General features: G+C 43.3%; 2 protein-coding genes across 3 annotated transcripts; one reads left to right on the plus strand and one right to left on the minus strand.

The window, feature by feature from the left end:
* The first annotated feature begins 1035 nt into the window (after positions 1–1035).
* nim1kb (NIM1 serine/threonine protein kinase) lies at positions 1036–6377 on the plus strand. Of its 2 annotated transcripts, XM_085413465.1 has the most exons (4): positions 1036–1161; positions 1469–1745; positions 3491–3759; positions 5483–6377. In XM_085413465.1, exons 2-4 carry the CDS (start codon positions 1481–1483, stop codon positions 6239–6241), a joined length of 1293 nt encoding a protein of 430 aa, XP_085269591.1. In that variant the 5' UTR covers positions 1036–1161; positions 1469–1480; the 3' UTR covers positions 6242–6377. The 2 variants fall into 2 exon arrangements, with proteins under 2 accessions (XP_085269591.1, XP_085269592.1); XM_085413466.1 differs by lacking the exon at positions 1036–1161 and having other exon boundaries at positions 1234–1745.
* Positions 6378–7261: 884 nt separating this feature from the next.
* On the minus strand, positions 7262–8843 carry LOC146665721 (growth arrest and DNA damage-inducible protein GADD45 gamma-like). Its single transcript, XM_085413467.1, has 3 exons — positions 8619–8843; positions 8297–8504; positions 7262–8174 (listed from the first exon to the last, which is right to left on the minus strand). The coding sequence occupies exons 1-3, from the start codon at positions 8759–8761 to the stop codon at positions 8061–8063; spliced, it is 465 nt and encodes a 154-aa protein (XP_085269593.1). The 5' UTR covers positions 8762–8843; the 3' UTR covers positions 7262–8060.
* Positions 8844–10969: the final 2126 nt, after the last annotated feature.

Genomic DNA, 10969 nt, shown 5'->3' on the forward strand with positions numbered 1-10969 from the left:
GCTGTAAGAGCACTTCACAGCGGTTTACACGTGGAAACAGTTACAGGTAGGCTACAGTGCTACAAGCCTGTCTGCTCAGCACTGCTTCGATTAATTGCTGGAAATCAAGCTTTGGCTGGTTGGATGGAGATTATTTGCTACTAGCTTTTATGTTAGCCTTAGCCCTTAGTGTCACGATTCCATCTTTTGCACAGTAAAAATAAAACTTCACACGTTCATATATCCACTCGCCTGCTGCATCATTTTCACTTTGATTTCCAGGGTGTTTTTGAATTCAGCCCTCTGCAGGCTGATTATTCATCCTTTTATTCCTAACATGTTACCCAGCACACATCAGTATAAATATCCAGCATGATTTATTTTTGGCAGTGTTGTTTTTTGAGGGGGTTTTGAGCAGTGTGTATAATAATTATGATTTTGTACATTTGCATGGTTTTTGACTGCTGTCTGCTGATTAATGTCCTTCCACTACTCTACACAGGGATGACATACCTGAATGAAGATGCTCATGCCTGCTGAGGCGTTGACCTTTCTAATCTCGTTATCTGTGCTGTTCTGCCAGCATCTAAAGGGGACAGAGAGCTAATCTCTATGGGAACATTTGCTAATGCCGTTGCATAACATTTCATCTTCACAAAATCCAAGAGATCAACTTTACCTAGATAGCACATGGATGTCAGTTGCACAGGTGTATTATGTTAGACATGAAATCCGCATTCTGATCATATAAACTCTAAAAACAACTTATTTGTGCATATCTGTTTTATGGCCCCTTTTTTGATGTTTGAATTGATGTTAGCTGTATGAAAGGACTGGGGCAGACTCAGATTAAAGCAGGATTAGAGGTCATGGCATCATCTTAAGCTTTCGTTTCTTGGACATGAAAAGAGGCTGAAGATAAGCAAAGGTGAGGGGTGTGGCCAGAGATGCCCACACTGACTGAACACTTTACTAATCGTTGTGACGCTCCCCCTACCACGCTGCCTTGCATGTGATTTGCCATGAGTGTGTAGTCATCTGATTTAGAGGACTGAGAAGAGAGCGAGGCTATGACAACGCTGCTCTGAAGACATTTTTTAGGGTTCTGTACAGAAAAAATAACCCCCTTTTTTAATATCATTTGCAAGGGGCTCTGCAGCCATGGTTTGATGCAGAAACTTGGTAAGAAAATTTCTCATTGTAGTTATTTGTGTGTGTTACTGTTTTATTGCAACCATTTCACTACTAGGCTTCTAAAACAGTATAAAACATGTATTCGTTGCAGATTTAATTAATGTTTTACTTGAGCGATTTGGTTTCAGTGAAATAAGTGTCAAAACTTAATAGTGGTTCTTTTGGGGAAATTTATAGAGAATATCAGGAATCAAGTAAAAAACAACACCTTTGTCCCTCTAGTTTACTTCTATATGCTCCTCTGTACTGTAACTTACATAAGATGGACTGTTAATGACTCCACCACTATCTTCAGCCTGCTGCAGAAATGCCTGGAGGCCAGTACCAGGTGGCGAGCGCCAGGCTCCACCACAGCCTCTACAGCCTGACGGACAGCTCTGATGCTGGGCCTGAGGATGAGGAGACAGAGAACCTCACTCCCCTGGAGAAGCTCACCAGAGATATGTGCAAGGACGAGCAGACCATCAAGGAGCTGATCATAGGGCGCAGAATTGGATTCTATATGGTCCGCGGGGAGATCGGCTACGGGACATTCTCCAGGGTCAAACTGGCTTTCCACGCTCTGACGAGAGGTAGATGGATATTTTGAATCTTCAAGATAATCTTCACTTATATTTTACCTTTGCTTCCTTTGCCTCTGTCTCAGACTCAACCCTATCAAAGCAGAGCTTGAATAGAGTGTGGATATGCAAGGTTTAAACTGGTTGCAGCCCTTTGTTGACAACACTTGAAAACCTTTTTTAAAGACTACACACGTCTGATGTTTGATGGGCCTGAAACTGAGAAAAAAACACAGCTCATGCAATAATGAGCAATTTTATGCAACACAGTTTCCAAATTTAAACTCATCTATAAAGCTTCCAATGCACCAGATGCTGATTAGTTGCTCAGTTAAAAGGAGAAATTACTGAAATACAGCAGCAGAACAGCTGCAACCTGATTCCAAACCTGATGTGTTGAGTCGTTTCAGGACAGGTGGCAGAAATCTGACCTGAAAAGATCCAATTATTCACATAGCTTGAGATAGCTTCTCTTTGAATGTGTTGCAAAACAGTCCACCACAAACACATTCAACATACAGCAAAGTTAAGCTGAGGAGATTTTCACATTTGCAAAGCACAAACAGATTGTATCATTATAAATACCTTCAACATTTAAGCACAAATCCAATGACTTAAAACTGCTAATGGTGGTTGAACCACTAGAACCACAAGAACTGCTAGAGAAAACAGGTTACTGCAAAATTGCTGCCTTTCAAATGGCCAGGTCTGTGACCACTCGCAGTTAGTTGCCATCTTCAAAGCAACTTGCAATGGGAAGCAGTAAGAAGGAAGGGCAATGGGAATGAAACAATCAGTCCCCTGTCGATTGGGAAATGAATGGGGTCAAACTGACAATTACATGTAATTTTGTTTGTGATAATACAACATTTAACTGTGAAAATCTGTTGCCGTCTTCATCCACAGAAATTCATATGAATTATTTTGATTCTAGCCAGAATCTCGTAGATTTGAAACAGAAATTTAGATATTTAAACTGCTAAATGGCATAAGTGCTTGGAAAGACCTGCTTTTACATAGGAATATAACCAGAATACAACCAGCTGACAAACAGTTGAGAAAAGTCTGCTATTGCAAAGAGACATGTCGCAGCTGAGTTGCACTTATTGCCTAAGACCGACTCATATTGGTTGAAACATGTTAGCATTTTTTTTATAAATTAGATGGCAGTTATTTGCAAACAGTTGCCAATCTGTCTGAGACTGATTGCCATTTGTGTTGGTCTGCAAATGTTCAAAGACAGGTTGCCTTCCACTATGCACCTGGTTAAACTTTTTCTATTCCAAGGAGTCAAGTCTGAAAAGCAGCTGATATCTGGTGGTTCATCTGGATAAATTAATTAAGAGGACCAATCAGCTGCAGCTGATTATATATTATATAATATAAACATGCTGTTCTGGTGATGCCAGTCCTTTTTCATCTTATCCTGCTTTAAGCTAAACAATTTAAAACATTGGGATTTCAGGTTTACCTTCAGCAAGCTAACCCTTTATTAACTTTTTGATCATTACTTAATAATTAACACCATATGTTATAAATTTAATAAAAGAATTCTGCTCGCAGTCACTTCTTTAGTTAAAGACATTTTTTTTCCGATTCATTTAACTACTCTCTCCATGTATCTCCATGCAATGCAAAAGCACTCCGGTTTCTGTGTAAGCTTTCAGTTTCTGTTCGACTTTCAGCCTCTGATGTCATGGACACCTTCTCTGGAGTTATGTTACCATGACACGATCATTCTGTCCAATCTTTCACAGACAAAGTGGCTCTGAAGATCCTGGATAGGACGAGGCTGGATGCTGAAGCCCAGCGTCTTCTCTCCAGGGAGATCAGCAGCATGGAGGCCCTGCACCACTCAAATGTGATCCGTTTGTATGAGGTCGTGGAAACGCCGAGACGCCTCCACCTGGTGCTGGAGTATGCAGGAGGAGGAGACCTCCACAGCAGGATATGCAGCGAGGGAAAATTGTCAGACAATGCCAGCAAGATCACCTTCGCCCAGATCCTCTCTGCCATCAAACATATGGTCAGTGATGTTGAAAGCTTTCAGAGCAAGATGCTGCTTGTGTTTCCCATCATGCAGTTTAGTTATGTGCTCAGTGAAGTCACACCTTCTCACATGTGAGACACACACAAGATGTCATCTGCTTCAGATGTGTCATGGCTGCTGGCAGTCCTCTGTTTGGTTTGAAGGTGAGGGAGCTGCCTGGGTAGAGCGTGCAGGAGGCAGGACACATGACAGACACTGGCTCACTGTGAATAAGCCAGATTATAACCTGCCCTGTTCACACAGGAACGCAAACTGGATTTTTACTGAGAAGCTGGCAGGTCAAAGATCAGCTGACAGTTAATCCCACCATGTCTGACACAGAGCTGTTATAATTTTACCCATTTTAAAAAATTATTTGAAATTTTATCTTTTCTTTTATTTGGTAAATTTCTAGTGTGAGTTTGCTTGTTTTGGTTCATTTTCATCAGCTTCACGGTTCATTTTAGTTTATCATTATGCATTTATTATATTAGGTATTTTAATAAAAACATAACCCCTCATGACATGTATGTATTGTAAGATGTTTTTGGTGTTTTTCCTGACTGGAAAAACACCAAAAACATCTTGATGTGTTTACATACATCAGCACACTAACAAAGGTTAAAAGTCAGGACATTCACCAGGGAAAAACCAGAATGACACAACAAAGACCTGATAACAAAGTCAGGGCTTAAATACACACACGAGGTGGGTAATTATAGATAAAGAACAGGGCTGGAAAAATAAAGAGAGGTGGACAGAATCAAACTAATGACATAAAGAGGAATCAAAACTAAACACACAGGAGACAAGAGACTAGCAAAATAAAACAGGAAGTAACCAAACAAAGGAACATCTGACATTGCCAGGAAACTGGAAACCATCCGGGGGATAACTGTAAAGAACGCAAAAAACTGAAAGAACTACAACAAAGAGTCTAAAGCCAGAAGCACTGGGTCAAATATCCAGGATCATGACAGTGGCATCAAGTCTGTGCTACCTTACATGAGGAAATGTACTGTTATTTTTGGCCATGAAATACTCGATGCACTTTATGCTTCAGTAAATAAAATCCTGCTTAATATTTTTATTTCAGTCTTGGTGATTTTCTTTTAGGGAAAGAATAAAACCTCTTTGGCAAGTCCCAATTTTTTTTCTCTGCAGGAAAATCCTGATGAAGACCTGATGAAGATCCAATATATATCTCATATTTATTCATAAAAGGGTTCTTTCCTTATCTTATTGTATAAGATATTATTTTAGTGACTCACACTCAACTCTTATAGTCAGGTTGCATTAGAAGAATGAAAATAGGGTCCGTTAGATGAAATCTTGGAATGGAGAATGGAGACATACATCAAAAACATGCAAAAACATGATTATAAACAAGCCTTTGTGCTGACCCAGTTATCTAAACCATTGGAGTGAATATTTTAATTTTCACTTTAGATTTTTTTCAGGGTGATTGTGGGTTTAGCTGTAACCTGGGCAGCTTAGGTGCAGGTCTGCTCAGAGCACTTTTTTGTGTTCCAAAACAATGTTAAAGTTGTGCGGTCACTGAACTGGTCACCATTAAAATTATAATTCATTACAGCCATCCAGCTGTACATCTAAATTCCCAAAAGCCTTTTAACAGATGCAACTTTAATAGTGAAAGTCTAACCTCACATTTACTTTACAGTTTGAAATTCCAACCTTCTCTTTATGTTTTGCTCTGCAGCACAGCATCAACATCATCCACCGGGACCTGAAAGCAGAGAATGTCCTGTTCACCATCGACGGCTGCGTGAAGGTGGCTGACTTTGGATTCAGCACGCAGATGTCAAACTGCAACAATGCCCTGGACACCTTCTGTGGCTCGCCGCCCTACGCAGCCCCAGAGCTCTTCAGGGATGAGTCCTACCTGGGGCCTCCGGTAGATGTTTGGGCAATGGGAGTCCTGCTTTTCTTCATGGTGACCGGCACCATGCCGTTCCGTGCCGAAACCATGGGCAAGCTGCGGCGCTGCGTCATTGAAGGCAATTACACCATCCCCCCCTGGGTGCCAGGCCCCTGTCAGAGGCTCATAAAAGGCATCTTGAAGCTGGTCCCCAGTGAACGATATGCTATCGACCAGATGCTGGGTTGTGATTGGCTCTTACCTGTGGAGTTCCCCTGGTCGTTTCTCCCTTCCGACTCAATGACCACCCTGCGGAGCCTGATGGTCTCGGAGAACACCAGCCTGGAAGAGGAAGTGGAGGAGGTCAGAAGCTCGCTGGAGAAGCTTGGCTTTACCGCAGAGCACCTGCAAAACAATCCGCTGAAAGACAGCCGGAGTCCTGTCACCGGGGTCTACCGCATCCTGCTTCACCAGGCCCAGAAGAAGAAGGGCTGCGACTCTCCCCCAGTAGTCCGAGGGATGGTGAGAGACCCCAAGAGGGAGGGGCTCCGGGCCTACAGGGGCCTCAGGCACACCTCCAAGTTATGTGTGCTTTCATAATAAAGCACTGCTTTTGCACAGACTTATTTTATACCAACTTGCAACAAACAGGAACATTTTTAAATGACTTGTAGCTTTTACAGTTTTTAGCTTTTGATAAATTTGTTTCACTCCTCCTAATGCAACTCAGGTGTCAACCTGCAGCAATGCCCCAGTCACCTTCTGCACTGTTTGGAATACCCTAAATGTTAAATAAACATGGAAGTGCCTAATGAAATTAAACAAAGGTAGTAATCAATGAAGGAATGTGTGTTTTCATTCATTTATTATTACTTTTTAGCAATATTTAAACACATAAAATATTTTTTTTCTAAAGCCCAACAGACAATATAAAAGCTGTAAAAAGAGAGAGAGAATGGGACGTACATTAAATGAGAGACAACGCTTATGCCCTGTTCACGAAAGTGTAACTAAAGTAAGGAGCGGTGCCTGATGCAGATTTCATTTTAAAGGCAGAGCAGGTGGTTCTGCTGCTGCACCCAAACACAGCTGATCTCCTGTCTTTGTGCTGTGTTTACCAAAGTTTCACCAAGTGCCTGCCAGTAAATAATAGTCCCGACAGCAGCTGGCAGGATACCATAGATAGTCAGGACCCCCACCCTCTCTTCTCCCCAAAACCGGCCCAAACCAGCCAGACCTCACTCAGCACTGTACTGACTAACCCCTCCGACTCCTCCCAGCCCTGCCCTGTCCGACCCCAACCTGCAGGAAGCAGCAGATGGCGCGGCGTGGCCAGGGAAGACATCTGCGGGCTAAACAATAGGCACTCTGTTCGGACCGCTGGAGCTGACAGGCCGGGAGCCCCGCTATTGTGCTCTGCGCCATACATATTCAGATGAAGTCTGGAGGAGGAGGGCCTGAATGTGTTTGCCCCCTCCTCCCTCAGATGTCAGGCCGTATCGTCTCTCCACCCAAAGGGAGCTTAAAGCTTGTGTTAGTTTCAGCCCTCCTCCCTCTAAACACCCCGAAAAAGCACAAAAAACAGAGTTTTGCAACTGCAAGTGAAAACACAACGCAAAATTCATCTTTCAACTTTTATTGAGTATTTTCCACTTACAGCTTCCAATAATGTTTGAAACAGCTGATAAGTTAACACCAAGTTAGTTTCCAGCATTGCCTCAAAAAGATCAAACACATTAAGTCAAATTTTATTTTCTTTTTGTTTTCACTACAGGCTACATAGTAAAATATTTATAGGATAAGCTAACAAATTCTCATGACGTTAAGTTAATTGAGCGATTTTCTAAAGTGAAACCTTTAGAATATAGACATTTTGTTGTTTTCTATATATGTTTTAGAATATTTTGTCATTGTTAAATTTCTAAAGTGAAACCTTTAGAGAATTAAGACAATTCTGGAAAGTGGGAAACATTTCCGCTGACTGCAACTGATGTCATGTTGCTCAGCGAAGAGGACATCCTTAAAAAGTCCCTTTCTAAGAAGGCCTCTCTCTCAGCACCGCTTCTTCTCCTGCTGCGCGTGCTTCAACGTGCGACATTTGCTCTGTGGAATCACAGGACGCAGAAATCGCTTCTCCTTCCTCTCCAAACCTCATCCGCACAAAGAATGAGGGTCGATGCGTCGCTCTTGTGGCATGCCCGACCTCATTCACATAAAGAATGAGAGTCATCTTGGCATGGACGGGACAAGAGGCGACGGTTCACGGGGGCCCCTCGGGCCGGCGCCGTGCTGCCTGGACGGGAATCCTCCTCAGGAGTATCCAGGGATGAGCAGAAACAGGGTCATCCTGTCCATCAGGATGAGTATTTCCAGATAAGAAGCTTTGCAGCATCTGAGCGAGTGAGGAGCAGGTCCCAGATCAGCGCTCGGGGAGGCTGATCTCAGGAACCCAGTCGTTCAGATGCCTGCTCTCCTCACAGAACAGGTGCAGCTTCTCCAGAGCGGGGTCCTCCCAAGACCCGTCAGCCGGGTTCTGATCAAACAGGAAGAGGAAAGCAGATTTAGTCGCACGTTTCTTTTCAGAAAGCACAAAAAAATAAAAACAAAAAATCAGCCTTGAAATTCTTCACAGTGCTGCTACTGAGCTCTACATACCGTGATGAGGACGCAGTGCGCATCTTCAAACTGTTCCGCCTTGTCCCCAACAATCTCCACTAGACGCTGCATGTCGCTCACTCTGACGATGCTGATGTCGTTGTCGAAGCAGAAGGACTGGATGAGGGTGAAGTGGATCTGGAGGGCGATGTCACACTCAAACTCCTCATCCATGGCCAGGACGCAGAAAGACACACTGTCCGGGTCTCTGTGGGGACATTAAAGAACAAAATCCATGAGATTCTACCCACAACTGAATAAATCAGCGTTTAAATGAGTTTACACGTAGTAAACTTTATCTTTCCAGCAGTCTCATACTTACAGGTTCATAACTTTTGCGCACTCGTAGACACCAACGGTGAGGGAGTCGTTGTCTTTGGCGGTCACCAGGACCTCCTCGAGGGCAGTGCCGGCGCACTGAGCACGCTCGGTGGGTTTCTGGATCAGGACCTCCTCAAAAGTCATGATGAAGGCTGTGAGGATATTCCGCTGTGGAAAAGCTCGAGAAAGTCTGAAGAGTAAATCCGCAGAGAGAGCAGAGTGCTTTCACAGCCGCGGTCACTCTCTTTTATACCCTGCAGCTCGTGCGGCGCAGTGAAAGCTCTGTGCCCTGATTGGCTAAAGCTGAATGGTGTATTGGTATGATAATGCTATTGTCACACTCCGGCTCGTGGCAGATTGATGGGGGTCATCGAGCCACTCACACCCCCGGCTGCACGCACGCAGCAGCTTGCCCTGCAAGCTAAAAATTGCTTAATTATATTACAGAAAACGTTTGATTACTCTGCAGCACTTTAGTGCAACGCACTCAAAACACAGCATATGATTCAAGTTGCAGTGACACATCGTGCACCTGTCTTTTTACATGTACTCATAATAAACTACAAACTGAAGTAAAATGCGCATATAGCTACTCGGAAATCTTTGCAAAGGTTACTTATGGACACTTTTAGCCCCACAAACGTCTTTGTGAACTTTACTAAAACATTTTTTGAACTCAGACAAACTTCTAATGTCTTTTCCTTCATTTTATACTTTTCTGATAGAATCTAAGTAGCAGAATGGCGAAAGTGTGAAGCTCCCCTCCTCCCTCTCAGCAGCAGAGAAAGGGCAGGTGGATGATGCCATCTGTGGAGTACAGGCTGGCCATAAAACTGCCCCATTGTAAGCACAGAAGCTCCTCTATTGTCACGGTCTTCTATACAAATGCAAATCATCAGCGCGTGCCAGAACGCAGTGCGTGCTGCACAATCTGCAGTGCTGGCCCACGCGAACCACGTGGCCATCAGCTGGCCCCCAAATCCTTCCTTCCTCGGGTTTTATTTATTTACTCTGGGGAGTTCAGGAGCCACGCGAGTTACGCAGAAATAGCTTTAAAAGTTATTTTCCTTGGAATTTGGCCCATAGTTCCACTAAATGCTTTCATTTGCGATTTAAGTGGTCCCGACAAACTTTTACGCAGGACTCCATTTCACCTGCTCCACGCGTTAGGCACTTTCAATGCAACATATTGTCATTATTTGGTAATTTTTAGTATCCAGTTCAAGTAACCTGACCTGTGTCTGGTTTTATTATTATCCACAACTTCTTTTCACTCCGAAACTTTTACGCACGATCCTGCCTCATTCGGTTCACTTCTAGTGCCGTTTCTCTTCTCTTATTTGGTGCCATTTCATCTGCATAATAATCCAAAACACATCTTGCATCAGGTCAGACCTGTTGCCATTGCTGCGTAAATTGCGCAGGGGGTTGGAGGTGCAGACACAGGTCGGTGGTGATTGATTCAGCACTATTGTTCTATGGAAGGCACAGTGGCAGATGGAGAACTGTCGCTATGAGGGGACCCCCTCCTCCAAGCCCCCCTTCTCCAAGCCCCCATTCTCGTTCTCCTAAACCTAGGTCATCTTCGACCCCAGGGCTGTTTTTTTTTTTTTTGTCTTTTGTCGACATGTCTCAACATTCGCAAGTCTGTTGTCTGAGTTTTGATTAAGTTAGAATACCAAAGATGAGACTTCACAGTCTAAACTTGCAAAATGTAAAAGGCTATCTCCCCAAACAAGTAGAGGCAAATAAAAATCACTCTCAGTTTGAGCTGTAATCAGACGAGAATGCCCCAAGTGTTTCGTTTAACAACAAAATGCTTATCTTTGCATTATTGCAAACAGGGTCATTTATTTGTTTTTACTTCAGTCCTCATCTGCGCGTCATCTGGCCCAAAGTTTGATTTGGATCTAGCTGATACAAAATAAAACACACATCTACTTTTAGGAAGGATAAGCTCTTATCACCACGGGCCAGGCGCGTGCAAATCGATACCAACCCATTGTTGGTGAAGCACATCTGCCAGATGGTGGACTCTCCGGCAGTGCGCGACAGGTGTTGGTGTTCAAAGCTCTTTACTGGTGACCTGCGGCGACTCAACAGAGCCCACCCTCTGCGTTATAAAGGGAAATGTCCAAAGGTGGCAGATAATTCAGAGGTTTGCAGAAATGTGTTTTTAGTGTTTGCAGAGATGACTTAAGCTCTGTGAATAAAAACAAAATATTTGTATATATTTTTGCACTGATAAAATACGTTTTTGAGTTAGAGAGCGATACACATTACATAACAATCATATTTAGCGTAGATCCACGCAGTCTGTCTACAATTCTGCGTTTTAAACACAACTTACAA

Source organism: Rhamphochromis longiceps, linkage group LG7 (genome assembly GCF_057381845.1).
Source record: "Rhamphochromis longiceps isolate RC_006_pf linkage group LG7, R_longiceps_female_GT1.1, whole genome shotgun sequence".
Taxonomy (NCBI): Eukaryota; Metazoa; Chordata; class Actinopteri; order Cichliformes; family Cichlidae; genus Rhamphochromis; species Rhamphochromis longiceps.